Genomic DNA, 27,056 nt, shown 5'->3' with positions numbered 1-27,056 from the left:
AAATGTAGAAGCTGAAGCAGAGCTAGAGCTGAAGCAGTCATTCCACAATCCTTTGTTCTTGATGTAATGGTAATTGTTGAATTCAACGAGTGCTTGTTGTGTTTAGCATATCTATGGCTCTAAGTAGTTAAATAATATAACTCACATATGAAGAAAAAGCTTCACTTCTTCATACTGATAGCTACTCGAGGCAGTGCACACTCCCAGGCAGTAAGGACGGGGCCAACCAGAGGACATTAGGCACTCAGGCCACTCGATGAAGTCTGTTTCTGGTCAGAGAGTCAAAGCTGCTCTCCTAACTGCCTGTTTTCTGGAATCTCCTTCATCCTCTGGAGCCTGTGCTGGGAGACACGGCAAACTGTATGGCACGTGTTGATGTGCCATCCTGGAGCAGCTACCTGTGCAACCTGTGCTGTGTCCAGGTATCACGTCTTGATATCAGTAGTGAAACTGGCCTGAGCCAAATTCAGAACTAGTTTTAAAAAGATGAGCAGAGAAAAACACGAGTGTCCTCCACCTGTTAAACCGCTGCTGCTTTAGGGTTTGTCTCATTGTTGCACCTGTTGTTCATTTCATTAACAGCACAGCAGCTGAAACTATTTAACACTCACCGCTACACAGATGTTTACCTGATTGATGCTACTCTGATTAAAATGTGTTTTCATTTTTCAACAGTGTAATTGGTCGTCTGCGAGTTTGTACACACACACATAAAGCAGAGTGACTCAAATCAATTTATTATGAAAAATGAGAGACAAGTCCACAGACCTTGGTCTCTACATACAACTGCAGTAACACGATCAAATTCTGATTCTAGTGTTTGATCTTAGGCATGACTGAAAACTGTAATCGAGTTCGGTGATTTCATTCATTAACATATTTCACTGAGATCAACCTTTAAGTGGGGAGATGATTTTTTGAATCCACAGCACAGATTCCACCTCGCTTCAGCAGGTTCGTACTGTTTGTGTACCAGAGGGCAGTTTCTCTGTCTGACATCTTCTCAGCATCTCTTTCAGTCAGCTGTCGTCCCGTCTCACTGCGCACGTCTAAGAATTCTTTTGCAGTACCTTGATGGTCACCTGAAAGCACGAGCAGGTTGTCAACATGTAAGAAATGTCTAATGTACACTGCATCACAGGGTACATCACATTTATTGTCATTATGTTACTAAAACATTACAAAACTTACTGTGATGCCCTCGGTGATAAAGAAAACAAAAGATCAATAAATACATAAGTAAGATTTTAAAAAAGGGCAAAAAAGTCAAAAACAAAGGCAGAAGTCTCTAGAGTACAGCGACTGGATGTGAGTGTGTGTGCAGGGAAGCAGAGGGAAGGGCAGGTGGACCGATGGCTTTCACAGCTGTTGATAGAAAGCTGTCCCTCAGGTGGGGGTTTCTATGTAACTATGCCGTGACCTCGATGGCAGCGACGAACAGTCCTGGGAGAGTGGGGTCAGCAGCAATACGACTGGCCTTCCTTTGTAAAAAGCTCTGAGCAAACGGGGGGAGAGTCCAGCCCTCTTCAGTTTCCTGAGGAAGAAGAGGCCCGGGAATTTGATGTTATCCCCTCACTGCCCTCGGATGAGGAGAGGTGGGTGCTCTGTCCTCCTGGACCTCCTGTAGTTGACTATGACTATCCTTGGTCTTGCTGGTGTTAAGCAGCAGGTTGTTCAACAAACAGGGAGAGGTGCTCCTCTCATTGTTTGGTATAAAACCCACCACGTTTGTGTCGTCTGCAAACTTCAGAGTCGTGTTTGAGGAGTGCATCGCTGCACTCAGTGTTTTCAAAAAGTCCCATCCGTACTGTGACCTAATATTATATTTAATATTAAAGGATGACTCTGTTATGTCCTGTTTTTGTACACGGTGCAGAAACATTATTCCCAGTTATCAAATCTTTGACACAAATATTTGTGACTCAGTCTGACTGAACACAATAAAATTATTCTTTATGGGTTTGACAACGATCGATTTTATATGACTTAATCCTTTCTAACATACTGCATAATAACAACTAATGCTGTTATTACGACCCTGATTAGAAGACCGAGTTTAAGATATGCAAGCCAAGCCTTTCCTCTCTAATCACAGAAGGCTGAACGATTGATCGTTTTCTGATCAAAACTGCGATTTCAGACAGCGCGATCATGTGACGGCCATAGCTGCGGTTTTTTGCAGCGCTCCTGACTGACCCAGGATCTGTAGCATTATTTATTTAGCAGAACCAGAAGACAGTTAGGAGATGCTATAACACACTGTGACATGGTGCCTCACCAAATACGATTTCTGTTGTATTTTACTTAACTGTAACTTCACATAATAAAGGATTTTTTGCACTACTTTTTTAAGTTAAGTCAAAAATGGTCCTTTTAGTTCTTCATTTGTAATAACTGTCATTGGTCAAAAGAATGTACCTGCATGTTCCTTATTAATAAATACATTTGAAACCACTTTAGTTTTCGTCATACATTAGAGTAACAGCATTTATTGTTTTGATGAAATGACGTCATTTTCTGTCATGTTTGTAAATGTTACTGTACGCTGTGAATTTTGTGCTGAAGCTTAATTTGAAGAAAATCACGAGTTGAACTGAAATCAGAATATCTGCCAGAAAAAGCGTGATTAGATCATTTCCTGAGACTCACACGCTCTCCCTCCTGTATCAGCCTCTGAGGCATACAGCCCACTTTGATCTTAAACAGTGTGAAAAAGAAAGAAAGCTGTCAGCTTGACTGTCAGAAATAAATGTGTAAAATACAAGTTACATATGCTGTAAGACGCATGTGTAGACGTGGTGGTAGCTCATTGTTCAGACTGACCATTTTTTGGCTGTTGTAGTTTGTTGTAGTCATAAAGATTTCTATATAGTGCAGAGGGTTTATTGGAGACATAATGAAGCGTTTTGCAAGTTGAATTTTTTTGGTACTAAATAGCAAAAATTTGGCTTTTTTTGTCATTTTTGGGGGAAAAACAGCAGCTGACAGCACTGTACACAACGATAAACTGGTGCGTAATAAGCAAACAAATAACACAGAAAACAGATTTTTGATGGGAGCCTGGTCTCGAAGCACACAGAGATAGAGCTGTGCGATTTTATCGTGGTGGCATCCAAAGTAAGAGGGAATTCAATGTTTTTCAGACGTGCAGTGTGGTCTTCTTTTGCTGCTGGTTCAGGGATGTTTGGTTGGAGGGTGACGATGTGAGATGTCGGCTTCCTGCACCCAATGGGCTTGTCCTGTACGTGGGATCCATGTTTTGTGTTTGCATCTTTTTACGCAAACTGTTTACCTGCTCTTTAATCGTTTGCTGTTTTGGCTTTTTGTTGGTCGTTGAAATGGTTTGACGAGCTTTTAGCTGAGATTCTGACGTTTCTGTGGATACCACACACGTCTATATTTAACAGATCCTCCGGGACATCACGATAAACTACATGGACGTTTTTATACTGTAGTTATAAATAACATTCCCTCCTATTTATAAACCATATTTATTGTAGCATGATGCGACCAACATTCCTACCTCTGGTGGACTACCACTGATTACACTGCACCTTACAGCAGGTATAACTTGTTTACAACTGTATCTATCTGTGTGTCTTTTATTCCTTTTATCTTATCTCCTGCCTCTCACCCCTGCTCCTGGCTGCACTGAGGTTCAAATAATTGAAATGCATTGTGGGAGATGTAGTTTGCAGTCACTGTGCTTTTGAGCAGCATACAGTAAACTTATTTTAAGACAATCTTGCACAATCACTCGCAGGTCACATAAAATGATGTGGCGGGCCACATTTGGCTGGCGGGCCTTGAATTTGGCACATGTGCTCTAAGGCTCAGAATAAAGGAAAAGCTAATGATAACCTCACCTATGACTCCCAGCTTACAGATATGAGATTTTGGGCAAGCATACACGCCGACACGGAGCCACCTATTCAAAGCCTGTAAGCACCAAATGGCAGCAGTGATTACCGTTTTAACTTCTGTGTAGTTGTCCAAGCCGTACTGGCCCAGCTCTCTGCCGACACCTGAAGCCTTGTAGCCTCCAAACGGAGCCTGAGCCCCAAACACGTCGTAGCAATTAATCCTGCAAAAGAACACAAACGCTGATGTTAAACATGGCCTGAATGAATACTGAGCTACAGCAACATAGTGTGGACATCCAACCAGTGATGACGCATTGCTGCGTGATGTCCTCCAGCAGCTGGATTTGTAGGTGTTTGGAAAGTGCAGCTACACAAATAACTGAAAAACCTGGCCTTATTAGAAAAGTCAGTATTCCCCCTCATGTTTCAGGACAGAGAGGCTCTCAGTGCACACACTCAAACACACAACTTTTCCCTCCTCTGTGAATGTTTGCACATTAGTGATCCTATTAATCTCTCCTTACCAGACTGTGCCAGCACGAAGTCCACTGGACACATAGTTGGCCTTATCGATGTCCTTAGTAAACACGGCGGCTGCAAGCCCATATTTTGTGTCATTGGCTCTTGTCACTACCTCCTCGAGGGTTTTAAACTTCAAGATTTGCATCACTGGACCAAAAATCTGCAAGTCAAAACAAGAGAGACACGAAAGCAAAAAAGTATTTTAGAAACATCAACAGTAAGAAATTACCAGGTGTGTGTGTGTGTGTGTGTGTGTGTGTGTGTGTGTGCGCGTGCTAATTGCATGATGTAAAAGCCCCAGGAAGGCAACGTTTACGCTCGCAGCAGCCACATCTGGAGCTTTGCAATGGTACCACGCTTTAATCCTGTGAGCACTCCACAGTGACCCTCAGATGTTTGTGAAGCCAGACTGCACCAGTGGCAACAGACTGACACCTGAATTAAGATGAATCCAATTCAATTAGAGTCTATTTATGTAAAAAATCCAGTCAGATCACAACAAGTCGCCTCAAGGTGCTTTATATTGTATGGTAGAGCCTACAATAATACAAAGATAACAGAGAAATTTCAAATGAGCCCCTTTGAGCAAGCACTTTGGCGACAGTGGGAAGGAAAAACTCCCTTTTAACAGGAAGAAACCTCCAGCAGAACCAGGCTCAGGGAGGGGCGGGGCCATCTGCTGCGATTGGTTGGGGGTGAGGGGAGGAAGACAGGATTAAGAGATGCTGTGGAAGAGAGACAGACGTGAATAATAACAAAGGATTAAATCCAAAGTGTCGTGTAAACACATGCTGAGTGAAAAAGAAACACTCAGTGCATCATGGGAAATTCCCAGCAGCCTAAGCCCTGTTGCAAATTAAGTGGCGAGGGTCAGCGTGTTTGTCCTCACAGTGTAGGTTTACATGATTTTGTCTGGACTACTAGAGTACACTGATATAAAACAGTTACAGTTATAATGGTTATTTATTTTCCTTCCTACCTCCTCTCTGGCAATGGTCATGTTGTCCTGGACATCTCCAAACACAGTAGGCTGGATGAAGTATCCTCTGTCTGCAGCTATTCCTCCTCCACACATCAGCTTGGCTCCTTCTCTCTTCCCGCTGCTGATGTATCCCAGAATCTTGTTGAATTGCTCCTGATCTATCTGGAGAGTTTATTGGAAGAAAGGGCATCGATTGTATGTGACGGTGCAAAGTACTGGACTCTGAGAACAACACAGACTTTATATATGTGTACCTGAGGTCCCTGCTCTGTCTTAAGGTTAAAAGGATCTCCTACAACTCGTTTCTTGGCTCGCTCCACACTGCGCTCCACAAACTCATCGTAGACATCAGCTTGGACATACGTTCGAGAGCCAGCACAGCAACACTGGCCTTGGTTGAAAAACAGAGCGAAGTGGGACTGCTCCACAGCGTACTCCACTGAATCAGGGAAGAAACAGAAAAACTTTCACTGGAGACAATCTTAAAACAGAAGCAGCACTAAGATTCTTAGACTGTCCAGTGGTAACATTATAGCAATCACTGCCACAAAGCAGAAGACTTTTATGTATCCAACTGCTCAGTCCTAATAAGGCCTCAACAAAGTTTACACAAAGATGGGAAAAAGTGTCTTCAACAATAGGATACAGATTTCTAAACATACTATATACAGTGTGTACTGCAAAGTAAGTCAGAGGACGTACTGTCAGCATCAGACAGGATGATGTTGGGGCTCTTTCCTCCCAGCTCCAAAGTGACTTTCTTCAGGTTGCTGCTGCCTGAAGCCTGTTGGATTAGATGACCCACCTGACAGACAGGAGGAAAGGCAGAGCTATATTCAACACTGCTACTTATGATGTGAGCATTAAAATTCACCAGGCGTGTGGATTAAAACATACGCTGTCAATTTTGCAGAAAAAAATGACTCAACATTTTTCCCGCTTTCTAATCAAAATTCAAAATTTCTCTTTGCACACTGGCTGCTTGTTCACTCACTCAGAGCCGTGCTCGTCAGGCATTATTTCCAAAGGAGATTTCTTTTGGTTACGTTGCGTAACACTTACCTATGAATCATTCAAGAATAAAAAAAGACACTTAACATAGTGCTGTCTTTTCTGCTCTTTGTTACTAGCAGCCTGTCACAAAAACACATCATTTGTTCTCATTTCTTTTACTTGACTCTACAAATCTAACAAAGACCTGCATCCACAGTACAGATCCAGTTCTTTGCACATAAAGCAGGTAATGGATGTGTGGCTGCTCTGAATTAGCGTGGAGTACGATGATATTAAAGGGCTATTCTATTCTAGAATATCACAGAAACATCTAAACAATACTTTAAATAATGACCAAATGAAACTGTTTTGTTTTCCTGTGTATCCAAGTCTAGCTTTGTATTTCTGGCACTCCATCAACAAAGCTGTGTTTGAGTGAAGTCCTGCCTATGAGTCTGCATTTTTGGTCGTCATCCTGCCTGCTTCACATCGCCACATGACATCCTGCTGCTATCCTTTGGTTACATATCACCCCTGACACTCGTCTCCGCCCACTCCAGCCTGCCTGCACTCTCTTCTTCCCCCCTCTTGTGAACCGTCTGTTGCTTTGGTGGTTGGACTCCAGGTATTTAAACTCGTCTACCCTCAGAACCTCCATGTTTTCCATGTTCACCTTTCCCTCCATCTCCCTCTCATTCCCTCATTGCTTCTACCGACTTTCATTCTTCCTCCAGCACATACTTAAACCTCTGCAGGTCCTCTTCCACCTGTTCCCTGTCTACCTGAACATGTGACTCCTTCCTGAACTCTTCAGGCCATCAAGTCAAGCACCTCCCTTGGTAGGTAACACAGCCAGTCACCAACAGCTCAGTGCCCTTGTTGCATATCTGGTCAGTGATGGATATTGTATGATGCATAGGGTTACACCACTTGCTACTGACAGGCAAATTAAGCCCCACTCATTTGTGCTCACCACTCACTCTGGCTCTGTCTGCTCATTCTGAAGCCACTAAAACTCATCACAGAGTCGGTAATGATGTTTGTCAGCCACGTCTCTGTCAGGCACAACAGGCTGCTCTCCCAATACAATTTCTGTTAAAGGGATGGTTGGCTCAACAGAGCTCTGACTGTTTGTCAGCCTGGCTACAGAGCTGAAGAGAAACCTGGGGTTGTTCTTATTTTCTTCAATCAGTGATGAATAGTAAGATGTTCTGGCTTTGCGGAGGGCTTTCTTATAAAGCAGCAAACTATTTCTCCAGTGGGTGGATTATATTCTTAAACTTAGTTACAGCGCTTTCAGAAAGACATCTACTGTGATAAAATCTACTCTCCACTGCTGTGTAATCAATTATTGTAAATGTAAATGTTATCAGGAAATGATCAGACAGGAGAGGGTTTTCAGGAAACACTGTTAAATGTTCAGTTTCTATGCCATATGTTAAAACAAGATCTAGAGTGTGATTAAAGTGGTGGGTGGGTTCTTTTACATTTTGACAGAAGCCGATTGAGTCTAATAACAGACTAAATGCCATGTTGAGGCTGTCATTTTTAGCATCTACATGGATGTTAAAATCACCCACAATAATTATTTTATTTGAGCTCAGAACTAAATCAGATATAAAGTCTGAGAAATCAGACAGAAACTCTGTGTAAGGCCCAGGTGGACGATAGATGATAACAAGTAAGACTGGTTTCTGAGTTTCACAGCTGGGGTGGACGAGGCGAAGCATCAGGCTTTCAAATGAATTAAAAGCCTGTCTGGGTCTTTGGTTGATTAATAGGCTGGTGTGAAAAATTGCTGCCACACCTCCCCCTCGGCCTGTGCTTCGAGGTTTCTGGTAGTTAGAATGACTCGGGGGTGTTGATTCATTTAAACTAACATAATCATCCTGCTGCAACCAGGTTTCTGTAAGGCAGAGTAAATCGATTTGTTGATCAATTATTAAGTCATGTACTAACAGAGACTTGGAGGAGAGAGACCTAATATTTAATAATCCACATTTCACTGTTTTACTCTTTGGTTCAGATGTGGATACTGTATTGTTCTTTCTTTGTAATTGTTTATGTTTAAGTTGTTTGTTGCTGGTTTTTAGTTTGTTTTTGTCTGTTTGGGAGCTGACACAGTCTCCATGGAGATGGGTTTTTGGGGGGGTAGCAGGAGGAGAGAAGCTGCAGAGAGGCGTGTAAGACTGCAACTCTGCTTCCTGGTCCCAACTCTGGATAGTTGGGAGCAGGAGGAGGAAGTGACAGACACTGAGTAGCAACTAATCTAAAGAATTTTTTACTTTAAAAATGTGCGATTTTGTAAAAAGAATTTGTTTTAAGTAAAATGTGACTGACAAACACAGAGTTTTAAAGAGAAAATGTAAAAGAACATATTCAAATATATAATTGGAAAATATTGATTACATTAAATGTGAGAATGACCTGATGATTTAATTGAAGAGAGATTAGATAAACTGAATGAAACCTGAAGTTCAAGTTCATACATGACTGAATGTTCATATATACAGTGAAGAAGAGATACAGGGTTCTTCCCCGCATCTCTCACCGCCTTCTCCGAGACGAGCAGTTCAGAAGACTGGACCCAAGATGTTCACAGCTGAGGAAGAAGAGACAGCAGAGGGATCAACTGCTGTCCAAACTGAACCTGATGACTTTGTATTTTGGGGTGTTATCTTCTCATTTTTGCCACGTTAGGTTATAAAATTAAGGAAATTTAGATTTCCACCCAGAGCATGTAACACAAAGAGAAATGCACTCTGTCCAACCATTCTGCTCACAAAGATCAGAACAAAGTCAGCATTAGCTCGGAGTAGATAAGTAAACCTCAGGTGATTTGATTCTGTTTGATTATTATTTATTTCTGCTTTCCTCTCTTAATAAAACATCTTGCAATTAAAGCCTAAATTGTGCACATTCACCTTTTAACCCTTTGTGAAACATTAGTATGAATAGCTCTTACAGGTTATTCCAGCCTTTTAAAAGTAAGAGCCCGTTTGAGGTGACCTGTTCTAGAGGGAGCTGCTGGAACAGGTGTGGCTGGTAAGGCTACTGCAGAATTAGGCGAGTCCCCTCACCCATCAGCTCCATGTAAACCCTGCATTGCCTGCTGGGTAATAGGATCAGAGCCGATCCAGACGTTCTGTATTTGTGTGCCGGCTCCACCAGATCAACACAGCACAGAATCAGAACACTTCCCAGAGAAATGATGGATTTTGAATCAGAGTTTTCTGTCAATAGTTTAAATAGTTGCACAAACATTGCTGAGGCATTAGCTGCACTTTGTGTAAATAGCTGTATATAAGTTTGTTGCTTATAAATAGGTATATTCTGATTTTTTAGATCACTCCATCAAGTGGAAACGAGTTATACTTTATTATAAATTCAACATGATATCCCAAAGTTTGTAGAGGTCTTAACACCAGTTTCAGTAATGTATTCCAGACTGCATACTTGGGATTTCAACAGTAATAAAAATAATAGTAATAGTTTCAATGTGATGCAAATGATGCTGAACGACAAGCAATGAAATGCAAAAAGCAAAAATTCCTCATTTTAACATTGTCATAAAGTTCAGTGAAACACAAAGAAGAGGAGTACTTTTATAACAACGTTCTGTAAATACTTTGTGTCAGTGATTCCTCCACAGAAGAACATGTACTGAGTTAAAATCACAGCCAGGCATAAGAGAAAATTTGAGTTTGTCATTTGTCTCATTTATCAGTGTTTATTTTACACTGGGACAAAAGACTCCACACTTGATAGTCAGGCCTCATTATGATTATTAGTAGTGTTTGACATTTGTCAGAGTGTGGAAGGAGAGTTAAAAACAAATCCACAAATTATTAGTAAAACTACCGTTAAGACATCTACATAATGTAATTTACTAATCATATTATTAATGTATTTATTTATTTATTTATTCATCAGCAGTCTTAAGAAAGCCGGGAGAGGCTTCAGGCGACTACGACGGGTTATTTTACGACATAAATTTTGCCTGGTTTCTACATTCAGGCCTGGGGGGGGGAGGTATCTACAAGCAGTGTGTGAATATAAGGTATGACAACATTAAGCCCAAGCAGGCCCAGTTTTTAATAAGAAGACTCGTAACACAACCGCAGCAGTGATGATGTCGTTACAGTTTAGAGTGAAGTCTGTACACACGGCAAAGAGCTGGAGCTGTTACAGAGACACTGACCTCAGCGAGAGACGAAGAACATGTTTTTCCCAGTAAAACCTTTGCTGTTTGGGGGTGGACCAGGCCACAGGTCAAGGCTTTTGTAAGATATACAAATAAAAGGTTTTTTGCAGACCAATAAAAATGTACACGAACCAGTAAAACTGTGAGGCGCTGACAGATGTGACAGATGCTCATTTAAACCATTAAACATTGTAATGTCTGAAATGGAAACCCAGGAGCAGACCTGTGTTTTTATTATTGCTCATTAAAAAAGATTCTTTATCAATAATTGCTGCTCTAATCTCAATCCCATGCTGCTTCGTTCTCGAGTTCTCTCATTCACAGATGTGGGTGTCCACACCACGTGCCCGCCCGCAGTGCCCCCACAGCCTTTTACAGCTGTAGTCTGTGGTTTGCACGGTCCCTCATTGAGACCAGTTTACATGGGCTGGTTCTCCCTACCTGTCATCAAATGGAGTTTTTGCACCTGTAACTGACTACTGCAGTGTTTTTTTGCAGGTATCTGCGGCTGCATTTGGAGTCTCCCGTTCCGGGGACAAACTTCTGAGGCTGAATGCTGTCCGATCGAGTAACGCTGCCTGTGATCACTGCTGCTACGGCTGCTAATTCATTTGGAGAACAAGTTTAAATTACGAGCATTACCAATCGTTGTACACACAGTGGCAAAGCTTCGGTTTCCTTTGACCTTATTTTCATCATTGTATATCACCTGAAATGTGATTTTACACACATGTTCATTATTGTTATGCAGTCTGAATGCTCTCTGCCTGGCCTGTCCATTTGCAGTCCATCTAAAATGCACCTCTCTGACAGGACCCAGCAAATCTTTCATTTTTAGCGTTTGTAAGAACAATGGCATAATTGTTTTATGCTTTAATGTTTCACAAACTAAAAGTGAAGCTTGCACTCTAGAAGCTGTATGTCTTCTAATTATGTATTTCAGTGTTTATAGACAGGTTCAGCCTTCTGATTCTGTGGTGGACTCATTTAAACCTCTCCTTTTTATGTTGCTGCAGAAACAAACTGAAGTAAAAGCCGGCCTACAGCACATTGTTGGGCCATGGTCACTTTCTGCTCCATATCATGTTTGGCTTCAATCGCATAGCCCGACAGCCCGTGCAGAATAAGAGGGTTTGAATATTTTGACTTGTTTTTAGTTTTCCGGCCCCTCGTGCCAATAATTCCCTCCGTCCATCTCCGGGTCGCGGGGCAGCAGCCTAAGGAGAGAAACCCAGACCCCTCTCTCCCCGGCTCCAGCTTATCCAGGGCATCACCAAGGCGTTCCCAGGCCAGCTGAGAGATAAACCTAGGTCTGCCCCGAGGCCTCCTCCCGGTGGGACATGCCCAGAACACCTCACTCAGGAGGCGCCCAGGAGGCATCTTTATCAGATGCCTGAACAACCTCAACTGGCTCCTTTCGATGTGGAGGAGCAGCGACTCGACTCTGAGCCCCTCCCGGATTGGCTGAACTCCTCACCCTATCTCCGAGGGAGAGGCCAGCCACCCTTTGGAGGAAGCCCATTTCTGCCGCTCGTTCTTTCGGCCATGCCAGTAATTATTTATGAGTTTTAGCAAACATGCAGCATGTTACTGTCCAACCAACAACTCGTGGCACAAAGGGCAATAACTGTCGTACCTCTGTGGATCCAGTAAAAGCCACCTTGTCGACATCCATGTGCCTTGCAATGGCAGCACCAGCTGTTGGTCCCATGCCAGACAGGATATTCACAACACCTTCAGGAAAACCCACCTGGAAACAGAACCAAAGCTTAGGAAAACCTGGCTTTTTGTGTATACAGTCACATCAAAAATACATTACTCTCTCTTTCAATAAAATGTAACACATCAGGACATTTTTTTAAATCATGTCGTCCTTACCAGGTCCTATACGATTTAAATACAACTCAGATGAATAACAATACACAATGTGTGAAACCATGTTTATCTCCCAAAACTGAAACCAAAATGCAGCAGCAGTATGTAGGACGTCCCCCGGGTTCAGCAGCAAGTCGCAGTGATGGTTTCTCTGTGAATAATCTCTCACATCACCCCCGGAGAATTTTACTCGCTCTTCTTTACAACAATACTTTAGTTCATTGAGCTTTGTTGGCATTTGTTTATGCACAGCTCTTTGAGGGTCCCAGCACAATATTTCAGTTGGGTTAGGGTCTTGGTGTTGAGTAGACCACTGCAGGACCTTAATTCTTTTCCTTTTCAGGCACTCTGTTGTAGATTTCCTGCTGTGCTGGGATCCTTGTCCTGCTGCTTGATCCATTTTGGCTTTAGCTCACTGTCAAATGGTCGCACATTTGACTACTGAGGTAGTTAAAATAAGCTCTCCAGTGTCCTGGCCCCTCTGGGAGATGACATTAAACCTAATTCTGCTATGGGATGGCTGTTGGAGAGCATTCCTCCCTATAGTGGTACCAAAGGTTGTATTCCAGCTCCCGAGGAAATCACACCTCCCAGACTACAGTGTGTGCCAGCGCTGGAGAGGAGATTCCTCTCTCAGTCTGGGCTGGGTGGGAGTTTGCTCTTTGTCACCACTGGCTCATGATTTCATGGATTGAATCCTATCTCTCAGGGAGGTCGTTTTCCGTAGCCATGGGGCAGCACTCCTCGGCCTCTGCCCCCATTCACTGTGGTGTTCCTCAAGGATCTGTGCTCGGCCCAGTTCTTTTTTCCTTGTACATGCTGCCGTTGGGATTAATATTTTAAAAATATAACATTTCCTTTCACTGCTACACCGACGACATACAAATTTATTTCCCTTTGACATCGGATGTTTCTACTTCTCTGCAAGCCCTATTTGACTGTCTAAATGAGGTCGAAACTTGGTTATCACGTCTCTCACACTGAACCAGGATAAGACAGAAGTTACAGTTTTTGATAGTCACACCCCGCTGGAACAGCTAACTGATGCCTTAGGGCCCCTTGCTAGCCATCTCTCGCTCACTGTTAGAAACCTTGGTGTTTTCCTGGACAGCTCTTTCAAACTCGAGAAACAGACAGATCTCCTCTGTGGTAAAAACTGTTTCAACCAGCTGCGTCAGATATCTAAAGCAAAGCCATACCTCCCTTTGAAGGACCTTGAAAAGCTTATTCACGCTGCTGTAATTCTCTCTACTCGGGCCTCCCACCTTCCTCTATTCACCGGCTCCAGTTAGTTTGAAACGCAGCTGCGCGTCTCTTAACTGGTTCTAGAAATTATGCCCACACCACACCAGTTTTAGCCAACCTACATTGGCTCCCTGTTGATTATCGTATCAATTTCAAAAATTCTCTTGCATACCTTTAAAATTTTAAACAATTTGGCTCCCAGCTATCTATGCAAACGCCTCCATTTGTATATCCCTAACAAGGCACTTGATCTTCCAATCAAATACTCCTGACGCAACCGAGGTCTCGTCTGAAGTCCAGACTCTGGAGTAACCTCCCTCCTTATATTCGTTCCTCCGAGTCCATCCAGTCTTTTAAATTGCGTCTTAAAACATATTATTTTAGTCTGGCTTTTGATTCAAACTAATATGTTATTTCGTTGCTAGTTATGGGTTTTTTACCCATATTGTTCATATTGTTTCCTGCCTCCTTTTAACTGTTTCTTTTTTATTCTGTCTTATGCTGTTGCTCTGACCGACTGTGAAGCACTTTGGGCAACTGTGTTGTTTATTATGTGCTATAGAAATAAAATTTGATTTGATTTGAATTTCAAGGCAGCAGCCAGGGATCAGAGGGCTTCAGGTTCAGCGAGCTCAGGATCTTATCTCTGCTTTTTGCTTATGATGTGCTTCCTTTGGTTTCATCAAGCTACAGCAGACAGCTTGCAGTGGGGCTGTTTGCAGCGCTGCATCTCTGTGCTGGCTTTGGAGCACCTGGTGTCCCCCAGAGGAGGTGGCTGGCTGACGAGGTCTATGTTGCAGTGTCCCGGGCCCAGACCAGGTTAAGATGCACAAAAATATTTATGGATATTTTGGGGACTTCTTTTGATTTTACAACACATTTCTCTACATTATGTAACAAGATTTCACAATTTAAGTTCATAACAAAGAAAAAGATTGAAATACTGATGTCGACGTTCCTCTGTACTACATTCTGATGACTAATACTTTGCGATTACAAACTGAAACATACCTCTTTGATTAGGCTGGCTACATAAAGCGCAGTGAGCGGCGTCTGCTCTGCGACCTTCATCACCACAGTGTTACCAGTTGCTAGGGCAGGGCCAAGTTTCCACGCCTGCATCAGCAGAGGGAAGTTCCACTGCAGGAGGAGACAATTATAAGTAAAGATAATTTGACACTTCACCTATAAAATATCCACATCCTGCTTCTATTAACACTTCTGCGACAAAGGAAATCATCCATATCGTTTCTACTACTGATGGGATTTCCGGCTCTTTTTAGAGAACCGGCTCTTTCGGCTCGACTCACTAAAAAGAGCCGACTTGGCTCACTAAAAAGAGCCGGCTCTTTCTCTTTATATTTTAAAAATATATACGGTGGCCCCTCGAGACAAAACACGTACAAACTCCAAAACACATTCCTAGAGTTAACTGAACTTCCAAACAGAGCTACCCTGATCACTTAAATTACACAATTGAAAGCATGTGTGTATGGTTTGTGTATTTATACACAAGCGCTCATATATATTCAATAATTTAAAAAAATGTTCATTTACCTGTTACTACCACACATCAAATCAGGTCGTTGGTACTTGCTGGCTTGTGTAGCCACTAGGTAACAAAAGCTCAACACTGCGCCGAGCATCCTGGAGCACTTCTGTTGTGTTTTGGAGTTTGTACGTGCTCTCACAATTTTTTGTAATTAATTGCAATTAATCGCAATTACTTGATCAATAGCCGAGTTGCAATTACTTTTTTTTTCAACCTTTAATTTAACCTCCTAAGACCCGAACTCTTTCGTGCATGCATTTTTAATTTCTCTTTGCTATTTGGGCTGATTGGGAGCTGATGACTGTAAAAACAAAGAATTACCTGATTTTTTATTAACTGATTTTTGGTTCTGAGAAAAATGAGATCCACAAGATGTAGTTTTAAATTTCAATAGGACAGTGGCAGGATAATGTCCTCGTAAGTGGATATCAGGCTGTTGTAGAGTAAAATTTAGTATTTTGGTCTAAATAACCCAAAATGTGATGTCCACATTTGAAAACGCCATGTCCTAGGAGGTTAAGCTTCTAACTGACATTTATGCAATATAGTGAAGTAAATGCAGAATAAACACAAAGAATGTGTTTTGGAGTTTGTACGTGCTTTGTCTGTAGGGGCCACCGTAAATATACTTTTATTTATTCACTCCACATAAAATGTAATAAATAAACTATAAAATACAAAAACCAACTATTTACATTTCAACTTTTAACCTTTTACATTTTCAGCTTTGTCCTTTTAAACAAATTTAAAATGAAACAACACAAAACACTGCAAACCACAACACAATTAAATATAAATTAAAATGTGCAAAAGTTGCACATTCTCTGTTATATAGGCCTGGGATGATTTTTTGGGAGAGTGTTTTCCTGCTTGGAATTGCATACATAGGATTCACTGCATGAATAAACTTTCTGAATCCTTTATCATCTGCAACTGAAAATAGTTGTGGATGATTACTATACCTTTCTACTGTATGGAAGCCCGTTTCCGCCACTAAATAAAAACAAAACAGCTAGTATCCATAACTCGAAATTTCGAGTTATTTTCTCGAAATTTCGACTTATTAACTCGAAATTTCGAGAAAAGTAACTCGAAATTTTGAGAAATATAACTCAAAATTTCGAGTTACTTTTCTCAAAATTTTGAGTTAGCTCTGCCAATCAAAAATATACGTGAATGAGGTCGCTTTCTTGTTACCCGGAAGCATATGGCGCAGAGGACCGCGCACTCAAAAACGGATCCCAACAAATTGGCGCTTTCGCGAGTACGTTTGCTGATAGTAACACCATGTGATTCAGCTAATAACAGGGATTTTATCATTTGTGAAGCCAGGCTGAAAACACTCAGCAATCTGTGCATTCACGACTGGATGTAATACCGGTAGCTTAGCTGTAGCATTTGTAGCTGAGGGCTTCAGCTTCCGGGTAACAAGGAAATGACGTCATTCACGTAGATTACTGATTGGCAGCGCTAACTCGAAATTTCGAGTTGCTTTTCTCAAAATTTTGAGTTAATAAATCGAAATTTCGAGTTAATATGTCGAAATTTCGAGAAAGTAACTCGAAATTTCGAGAAAATAATTCGAAATTTTGAGCTATGGATCCTTTTTTTTTTTTTTAGTGGCGGAAACAGGCTTCCATACTACTGTGACGTTGTTGTCCCTGGCTCTCTTTCTCTCCCTCCTGCTCTGTTCCTGCGCTACTGTGACTTTAACTACCCTCCCCCGCTCAGCGCAAGCCCCCTTCTCACGTGAGGAGTGAAGCAGAAAAAAAGTGCGAGAGAGAGGGTGAGAGAAAGACAAACAAACAAAAAAACAAACCACGGCTCGTGACGTTCACTTCATAGAGCCGGCTCTAAGACCATGAACCAGAGCAGTAACTGTTGTTTCAGTATTAATATCCAATAATGCTGTATCTGTATAGCTATATCTGGTGTATCGTGGTCTGTGGCTCAGCTGCAGGGGAGGGGTGGTACACTGGGTTCAGGGGGCAGTGCCAGGGGGGGCTGGCAGGCCTCCCCTATTTCAGTAGCATGCTGGGACCTGGGAGAGAGAGGAGCTGGACGGTCTGCGGTCCAGACTGTCAGAACGAGCAAACAGAGCCAAACAGCAGTCTGTGACCCAGCAGCTACTAGAGCCTGGAAAGGGCAGATTATAAATACAACATGGATCGCTGTGCGTGTATGCAGAGCTCGGCTGAGGATAAAACTACTCTGTGCCTTTCAATCACAGGATAACCAAGTGACATTTACCTTGTTACAATTCTGTAGCAAAAGCTGTTACAAACATACAATCATGTAAAAAAGTCGCACACCCTCTGTCAGCGCTCAGACTGTTCTTATCAGGACGGAGTAAAACAATGACCTGGTCCTTTTTAGGTTTGACCCTTTTCATGTATGTTGGTGCACGTCGTTCTGCACAACACGCCAAAAATGTGACCAAGTGCAGAACCTGTTTTATCAGCAATAACTTAAAGTGATACAGAAAATTATGATTTCATCAGTATCTCATATCATTGGACTTTTCTTCAGTCAAGTCTTGAATTTCTTTTAGATGCAACTTTTTAAACGTAAGCCACGTTGCCATGGCAACCCTTCCAAACAGGTGATACTTGCTCCTTCATCTCTTAATCATGCTGTCATTAACTTAGCGTTTCACATGCCCACTGAGGCATTCATTTCATGCCACACTGTATGTACACAGAGGTCACAGGAGACTCTGCAGCCTTCACTCTGCAGGTGTAAAGAGAATATGTGAAGCATCTTTCTTCTTCCTGCCTACTTCCTTACCGGTATGATCTGTCCACAAACTCCAATGGGTTCATGTCTAGTGTAGCAGAAATAATCTCCATCGATGGGGATGGTCTTTCCCTCCCATTTGTCGGCCCAGCCTGCATAATATCTACACAATAGAAGTGGATTTACACACTGCGGGGTTGGATAAGAAGGCAGCTGAATGCTTCAGCAAGAAATAACAGGGAAACGATTGGACTTTGTAACATCATTTCAGATACGCTTTGAAATGCTCTAAAACTTTGTTGTGTATTTGTTACCTGAGAACTTTCACTACTGTGGGCAGATCCACTGCATAGGCAACAGCATAGGGCTTCCCATTGTCAAGGGTCTCAAGCTCCTGTGGAAGCAACACAACAGTTTCACATAGTATATAAAACACTGAAATAACAAAAGTGCAACATCATGAGGCTCCATGTACTGCAAATGTCGTATAAAGGAACAATGGCTAATGCTGTGTTTGTGCTATCTTTACAGGCTGCAGGGACAGGCTGTAGATAACAGCAATGCTACCCAAGCTCCACAGTCAATCATCAAACCCTGATGAATGTGAACAAAACAGATCACAGTAAACGATAAAACAGTCCTGTGAAAAAGTCCGATGTCCCACGGGAACACGGGCTTCTTAAGGACGTATTTCAGAAATGAGAGCGCACAGAAAAAATGACACTTGTGCTTTGTACTTTTTCATAATTGAAGTGAAAAATAAAGAACATTTGCTCTCGTGGCCAGATGGCTGTAGAGAAACTGTTGTCACATTGGCTTGTAGAATATTTTCCCAGTAATCCGATCGTTTATTTCAATTAGTTTGGACAGGGTTGAGTCACAGGCATTCACAAACGTCATTCTGAACGACAGCTCTTTAAATCTTATCGTTATGATGCTCGACACTAACACAGCATAGGTGGATGTAACCGACGCCAGTGCGCTACATTCTCAGTGACAGAAAGAGCAGTCCCAAGATCTGGAAGACGTCTAAAAGTTATTTCTGAAGATCAAGGTGCTACCAACTCTTCTCACAAGAACACTGAAAGTTTTATGATTGCAAATAGAGGTAATGTATCAACGAGGATTAAATGTCTGCTCGTGCGGTCGCCGGCTTAGCTCAGTGCGCTGAGCGGGCGGCCACATGCCATACGGCTGAGGGCGGCCAGCCCGCGGCCCCTTCTCGCTCTGCCCCACGCTTTCCTGTCATTTCTTCACTGTGTCTATCAAATAAAGCTGAAAAATGCCAAAAGATATATTTACAAAAGTTTGCTCATGCATGACTATCTCAGAAAAAGCCAAATATTTCCATCAGATACTTTTTCACATGACTGTGGTCACGATGAACACAGAGAAGTACAAGAAAAGCTGCTTTCAGAGTTTTAGCCTTTAATAATCACTCACAGCGAGGTAGGCAGCATCTCTCTCTATAGCATCAGCCAATCTGTTCAGCAGCACGCCACGATGAGAGGCATCCGTCCGTCGCCATGGTGATCCCAACCTGAAGGCATTACTTGCTGCTTTCACTGCCTTCTCCACATCTGCCTGGAAAGACAGCAGTGCAGGATTAGCCGAGCAGTTAGTTAGGAGGTGTTTATAAAGTAATACAGCATCAAACACTGGTTAGGGCCAAGAAAAGCCAAATGAAGGAATTCGTGTGCATTCAAATTGTGGTCAGTAGACAAAGTATAATTCACCAGTCCTCTTTTGATTGATCCGTCAATATTCATATGATACTGTAAATATCCATAACGAAAGAAAAAACATTTACAATCAAATAGAAAAGACAAAATTGAGACTAATACAGATTTATATAGTGCCAAATCACAACAACAAAAGTCTCAGGACACTTTATGTTGTAAAGTAAAGACACACAGAAACAACAACCATCAAACGACCGCCTTTGAGCAAACAACCAGGCTCAGGGAGGGGCAGCCATGGACGGGAGTGTGGGGAGTAAGGACCAAGACCCACATCAGCTGATTCAGATTGCGTGGCAGAGGACAAAAATAGCGACGCAGTTTAGAGCAGGGATATGGACATTTACTTCTGCACACAAGAGGACGAGATAAACAGGTTCCAGGACAGAAACAACCGCACCGTGCTGCTAACACAACTTCAGTTCTTTGCAAGCATCTGCTAAGACAGCATGCTAACACTAAGCTAGCCAAGAAGCCAGAGTCAAAGCTGAGTGAATGGCGACCCCAGCACCCTGACCCTCGACCTCAGCAGGTAACAGGCAGATGAGCAGTTGGGCTGCAGCCTCCCATTTCTACAGCAGAATCACCGTGGTGATCACTTTCTTGTGCTGGTTTTCATTTTTGCTTTATGCAATCAGTAACGGTTTCATTAAATGAAGGCATGTTGTACAAACCCCACTCATAGAGATGATCATATTTAAGCAACATTAATTAACAGTCGCTTCTTTGAAGAAATGGGATCTAATAGACACATTTGGAGGAAGTGATTATTGACGCTAACTCAGGAGGATCAATCAAAGAGAGACTCTATTTAAATATCAATAGTACTGAAAGTAGCTGTGAGTAATGACATGTCTGTGAGATGATTATGAATATTTTTTTCTCCAACTGTTAAAATTGTATTTGTGAAGAAATCTGTGAAGTTGTTACTAATTAAGATTAAATGAATACTCAGCTCACCACAGCTCGACTCTTACTCTGCCTGGATACAGCGCCGAAGAGAAACCTGGGGGTACTCTTTTTTTTTTTTTTTTCAATAAGTGGTGACTAGTGGGAAGTTGGGAAGCACATCTGTAACCGGAAGGTCGCTGGTTCGATCCCCGGGCTCTCTGTCCTGGTCGTTGTGTCCTTGGGCAAGACACTTTACCTACCGCCTACTGGTGTTGGCCAGAGGGGCCGATGGCGCGATATGGCAGCCTCGCTTCTGTCAGTCTGCTCCAGGGCAGCTGTGGCTACAACTGTAGCTCCACCAGTGTGTGAATGTGAGAGTGAATGAATAGTGGAATTGTAAAGTGCTTTGGGTGCCTTGAAAAGCGCTTTATAAATGCAATCCATTATTATTAGTAAGATGTCCTATATTTACAGAGGGCTTCTTTTTACAACAATAGACTCCTTTCCAGGCTAACTGATAATCTAAATGAGTGAGATCCCATTTCCTCTCCACCTTACAGGAAAGTTGCTTTAAGGAGTGTGTTTGAGCATTACACCAGGGAGTCAAGTACTTCTGATTTTAGGCTCTCTTTGCTGTGAGGATGTAACACTGTTAACCAGATAATCAACTTATTTGGAAGTAGATGATCAGACATAAGTTTTCATGTCAAATGTACACATAAATGTAAAGTCATAAGCACTCCCCATGACTCAGCAGCTTGTTTGTTTGCTCAGATGCAACTTTGCAAACCTCATCCATGCTGCCACGTTCTTTTTGTTTTATCAGAGAAGAGAGTTTCTGCTGGAAAACCTTCCAGACAAGCCCTTTTTCACTGTCATGAACTTTAATATTTAACATGCTCACTGACATCTGTAGAGTCTGACATGTATTCTTGGGTTTCTTACAATTGGATCTGAGCAGTGGAGCTCTGATAGAGATGTGACCACCTTCAGGGATTTTTATAAAGCTGCTGGGACAAAATATGGACCACAAGCCCCCAAAATTCCTAGTTTCTCTTCATATCTTAATGTTTCCTTCATGGATAGATGATCCACGTAGTACTGGCTGTCATAATGGAGTAATGTTTTATCCACCAGGGTAGCAACTAGGTCACATGACTGAAAACTATGAACACTGTATGATAAAATAAGTTTTCATGGATGGAATGTGTTATTTCATAAGAACAAGAATAGAATTTTATTTTAAGTCCACCCTGAGTAGCGTCCCAGTCCCCATGCATGTTGAAGAGGCAAATGTGTCATCCACGCTGCCACGGACTACAAGGCCCCACCGTGTAAGCGTGTTATCGACACCTCTCTTCCAAATGTACTTAACACATTCTACGGCAGGTTTGAGACCCAAAACAACGAGCCAGCACGGAAAACCATCCCCTCGCCAGACAACCAAGTGCTGTCCCTGACTGCAGCCAGTGTGAGGAGGACTCTCGCTGGGGTCGACCCACACAAAGCTGCTGGACCAGAGGATATACCTGGACGTGTGCTCAGAGTCTGTGCTGACCAGCTGACCGATGTCCTAGCAGACGTCTTTAACAAGATGTTAGCATTCAGGCCAAAGAGTTCAATCTTTGTTTCATCAGACTGGAGATTTTTGTTTCTGTTATGTGACTTTTACTGAGGAGTGGCTTCCATGTGGAGTGCTGTAGAAATGGCTCTTTCTAGATGATTCACCTCTCTGCAGTCCAACACTGGCGCTCTGTCAGAGTGACCATCACCTCACTGACTAAGACCTTTCTATTGTTCAGATTGGCTGGACGGTCAGTGTCCCGTGAACTCCCATCAAGTCATTGTAGAAACATCTGACAGATAACCAGTGGAAACACAAAGCACCTGAGCTCAAGCTTGAGTCTCAGGTAAAGGCTGTGAATACTTTCTGGATTTCTGCATATCTGTAAGCATGTACTGATTTTAATCACAGAAAGTTTAAAAATACAGACAAAAGTCATCAGCTACAAGTCACACAGCCTTCTGACACGAAGCCATACTTGAGTCCTAAAAAATCCTCCACACTATTATAATGTATGTTTTTTACATGGATCTGAGAGTTTGCTCTTCATCTGGTTCATCAGCAATCACTGCTGCTCCCAGTTACAGATAACACTGTGTTTTTACAAAGCTCCAATACGAACTAAATATGAACACACACAAACATGTACCTACAGGAAGCATATGGTAAATTCATTATGGTCAGTCCATCTGAGCCTGCCTTTCACCAGCACAGCCAGCACTAAGCAGCTGCTCAGTGTCACAGTTAAATTGCTGAGAACTGGTGATGGTGCAGCCTGAGCCTGTAAGTCTGAGCTCAGGGTTGATCCCTGAAAGACACTGTAAGGTTCATCACTTACAAGGTGTAAAAACAGCTGGGCAAAAACGTGTCTGTACTTTTAGTGTCCACTCACATCTGGTTACACACAGACACACCACTTTGCTACAGTAACAGTCCCACGGGTTACGGGTTAGTGGAAGAACGCAGACTTTAGATGGTTAACAACCGACTGCAGGATATCTTTGTGTTTTTACCTTTACAGACTCTTACCTCGTCAGCTTCTGCAACCTGACAGATGACTTCACCAGTTGCCGGATTTATCGTAGGAAACGTTTTCCCACTCACTGCATCCTGCCACTCATTGTTGATAAAGAGCTGAAACATTAAAAAGGTCAGTACATCATTACGAGTGCAGCGACTCTGATAAAGTAAAACACTCGATACTGTAATGACTGTAAAACACTGATTTCAAGACAGCCAATTGAATTTTTTAATGAAATAAAGACAAAGGTTTGCAGACTTCTGTCAGACTTTAATATCCATTTGCATATGAAGTCGATGACGACATTTTCCTTTTGTATCTTTAAATGTAGCAGGATGAGGAGGAACTTCCACTTCTGTGATGTTTAAAAATGAATTTTGTTTTCATGCTTGACTTTTTATTGTGTTCTTAAAGAGCTTACACAAAGTCACAACTGTCATTTACTGGTGTCTAATAGAAACAATGACACTGCATGTGATATTGTTACCAATTTACCAACTAGCTTCCTAATATTAAGTGTCTCTGGGCAACTGTTGTTGTAATTTGTTGCTCACTAAATAACACAGAATTGAACTGAACTCTCAGCCACAAAGTCCAAACTTTAACACCAGCTAAATGCAGACAGACATATACTACAGCCAGCTGCTACACTGGCAGGTAAATGTTTATACCAAGGCTGCAACGACTCATCAAGAAACTTCATCAAGAAACTCATCAAAGCCAATTCTTTGTGTTGATGCTTCGTTTAACGCACAGCTCTGACGCGCTCAGTGGTCACGATGGAAACATAACCATAGTTGGCTTTATGACTGAACGATCTCAGGAAATGATCTAATCACGATTTTTCTGGCAGATATTGTGATTTCAATTCAATTCACGATTTTCTTCAAATTAACCTTCAGCACAAAATTCACAGGGTACAGTAACACTAACAAACGTGACAGAAAATGACGTCATATCATCAAAAAATAATGCTATTACTCTAATGTAGCATGAAAAGTAAAGGTAAGAAGTGCTTTCAAATGTATTTCTTAATAAGAAACATGCATGTAACTCTTTAAAGTTTTTAACCAATGGCACTTATTACAAATGAGGAACTAAAAGGGCCATTTTTGACTGTCTTAACTTAAAAAAATCCTTAATTGTGTGAAGTTAAACAAGCTTCAGAATCAAGTTAAATAATTACTAATTAGAAAAACAAAATTCAACAATTCCAACAAAGGAAAAAGCCTCTGCTTTGACCACATATCAGTAACACTCCACATGTTTCAGCTGTTACCGCTTGTTCTTTACACTCTCACAGCTGTGGGATGGTCACCTGGACAGTAGCTGTGGGAGGGTATCGCATATCTGCTGTCCAGCGTGGGGAGGTTTGTATTTAGTGACCGTGTTAACACACACCACGTCCCTGGCAATATGGGCTCAAAATGTGGTCATAAATATTTTGTACTTGTAAATCAGTTTCGTATGTGTAAAAAGATTTGTGTGTGGACTTTGCCAAAAAAACCCTGCAAGTTACAAGTACGAAGTTCTTTTGACTTTCTCAATCTTGGCCATCTCCTCCTCTGCGTCCTCCTGCCTGTGAGCTCAGTCACTGCACACCACGCAGCAGAAGGTCTCAGTTACTACAGAGCACTGCGTGCAGGATCTGAGGGAGAACAGCTCAGCTGAGTGAAGAGTGAGTTTTCACAACAAATACTGGAGAAACAATAATCATCCCATACTGGCTGTTTCTGTCGTGCATAGATTAAATCTTCATGATCGTGTTGCGAAATCCCACGGACTCAGCGTGGCGCAGCGCTCAGAGTTATATAAGCTCTAAGTGAAAGCTGAGTGTGACCTGTTGCTGCTTCACTGTTAGCTCTGTGAGCAGCTCGTCCCTCCTATCATAGCTCTGCATGCAGGCTGCCCTGGAAGCACAGCACCGCGCAGTTTATACACTTTTATAGCGCTTTAATAGCGCTTTAATTGCGCTCCTGTCACGCTGTGCGCGCACTTGTTGATTACACAGTTGGCTAACATCCAACATCTCGTCAGCGCAGTAACAGCCGCTGGAGCGACTCTACCTTGTTGTAGTGGACCTCCGGCTGGGTGCTGGGTGCTGGGATGGCGGCTGCAGAGTAGTGACAGACCGGCAGTCGTCTTAGTGTTGGAAGGCTCCGAAAAAGCACAGCGCGAAGCATGATTCCTGCTGCTGAACACCGAGACAGCGACCTGCAAACGAGTGTGCGCAAACACGGGAGATGTGGGTGGAGGTCGCAGCGGCGGGGGCTGAGCAGCACCATCAGGGCCGCCCACTTTCGTGACGCCTTGTCACGTGGAAACGGATTAAGACAAACGAGGGTGGGAAAAGTGAAGGTAAAGCAAACGTGCCTTCAACCTGCGCTCTACCAAAAGAAGACCGCAAACTTCCGGTCCTGTAGAAGTCTGTGAAAACTGCTTTTTGTATTGACCCCTATGAACACTTTCCACATTGATCATGTTGAATCAAAAGCCCAGTCTGTTTGTGGATCTCACTCATGCTGGAGGATCACCCGTGGAACCTTTCATACCCACCAGATCTCTGATGGGATCACGCCATTACACTGGTCTGTGTACTGGTTTCAAACTTACTGTGACTCCTAACGGACCTTCACTTCAGCGAGGTCAAGGTTACAGCCATTTTTGTAGTTTTCAGCGGGTTTTCATTCATTGTCAACCAGTGACAAGAAGCCCAATCAAGGTCTTTCTGTACTTTTCACACTACAACAGGGTGTGAAGTGCGCTGATGTTTCATTTAAATACCAGTTTAATGCTAATGATATAACTGTCAGTTTAAATGAATTTATTTTATTTATATCCATATAGGCTGCACAGAATCTTAAGGCTACTACAATATACCTCTGTCTGGACAAAAAGTGCATGGATTTCCAAATCTTGGCTTTAATCACACCAGTACTCAGTCACACTAGTTTTTGCAAAACCTGACTTTGTTCCTTCTGTTTACTCTGCTGCTGCCACAATGTTAAACTGAGATTCAACCGTATGCAGGACTTTGCATCACCTACTGTGAAACACTGATGTCACAAGAGGGTTTTTTTTTTTATCAAACTTTTATTGTTTTTAGACAAACACAAACATATAATCACTATTATCAAAAATAAAATAAAAGGTAAGCAATCAACAACAGAAAGAAAGACAACTTCAAAAACCAGAGAGAAAAGGAAAAAGCTGCTCTGAAAGGAAGCATGAGAAAAAGAAAGAAGGGGGAGGTAAACAGCCCAGAGCAAAAGATAAGGGAGCACTCTAGTGTTGTCCACGGCTCGGGCCCAAAGTTTCACTGCGTCTTTTTTAGCTCCATGGGTTTGAGCTGCAGGCAGTTCAAGATAAGCAAAATCAATAAACGCTGCCCACTGCTGCCAGTGAGCAACTGAAGTTTCCAGCTTGTGACAGTCAACTTTTTTTACAGCTATCAAACCCAGCTTAAAAACAAAAGACAAACATCTCTGAGCCTTATTTTGTTTGACTTGATATAAAGTAGACAGTAGATGCTCCAATACATTAGAATTTTCTAATGGTTTTTTTTCAATGGATGGTTCAGCAGTTATTAGATTCAATTCAGTTCAGTTTTATTTATATATCCCATAATTTCTTCACCTGCTTGCATTTAAATCCAGATCTAGGGTTTGTTCCAATAGATTGAGGAAGGTTCCTCACTGACAGACGTGACCCCAAAACAATGATATGGTGGCAAAAACAAGAGTTCTTCCAATTCTCTAAATATTAAGGAAAGGAACTTAAATGCACAACTGAACTCTGCCAGGTGCTCCTAGCACACCCTCACTATACGTTAAGGTGCACCAGGTCCTCTCTTGCCATCAACACACTAC

The 27,056-nt window shown here is 42.3% G+C and overlaps 1 protein-coding gene across 1 annotated transcript; it reads right to left on the bottom strand.

The window, feature by feature from the left end:
- Positions 1-721: 721 nt before the first annotated feature.
- On the bottom strand, positions 722-25,469 carry LOC146377065 (aldehyde dehydrogenase, mitochondrial-like). Its single transcript, XM_084943181.1, has 13 exons — positions 25,254-25,469; positions 23,196-23,300; positions 19,416-19,556; positions 18,287-18,366; positions 18,024-18,135; positions 14,696-14,824; positions 12,201-12,314; positions 6,070-6,172; positions 5,622-5,806; positions 5,365-5,529; positions 4,388-4,545; positions 3,970-4,084; positions 722-1,082 (listed from the first exon to the last, which is right to left on the bottom strand). The coding sequence occupies exons 1-13, from the start codon at positions 25,368-25,370 to the stop codon at positions 1,050-1,052; spliced, it is 1,557 nt and encodes a 518-aa protein (XP_084799307.1). The 5' UTR covers positions 25,371-25,469; the 3' UTR covers positions 722-1,049.
- Between the last annotated feature and the right edge of the window lie 1,587 nt (positions 25,470-27,056).

Source organism: Perissodus microlepis, chromosome 11 (genome assembly GCF_051167445.1).
Source record: "Perissodus microlepis isolate ML-2025 ecotype Zambia chromosome 11, ASM5116744v1, whole genome shotgun sequence".
Lineage (NCBI taxonomy): Eukaryota > Metazoa > Chordata > Actinopteri > Cichliformes > Cichlidae > Perissodus > Perissodus microlepis.
Note: the sequence above shows the minus strand (reverse complement) of the source record. Positions and strands in the feature narration are given on the sequence as shown.

Coding starts and splice junctions, on each gene's coding strand:
- LOC146377065 (XM_084943181.1), bottom strand. CDS start 25,370: ATGCTTCGCGCTGTGCTTTTTCGGAGCCTTCCAACACTAAGACGACTG. Junction 23,301..25,253: donor CGGAGGTCCACTACAACAAG/GTAGAGTCGCTC, acceptor TTAATGTTTCAG/CTCTTTATCAACAATGAGTG. Junction 5,807..6,069: donor CATCCTGTCTGATGCTGACA/GTACGTCCTCTG, acceptor TCCCTGATTCAG/TGGAGTACGCTGTGGAGCAG.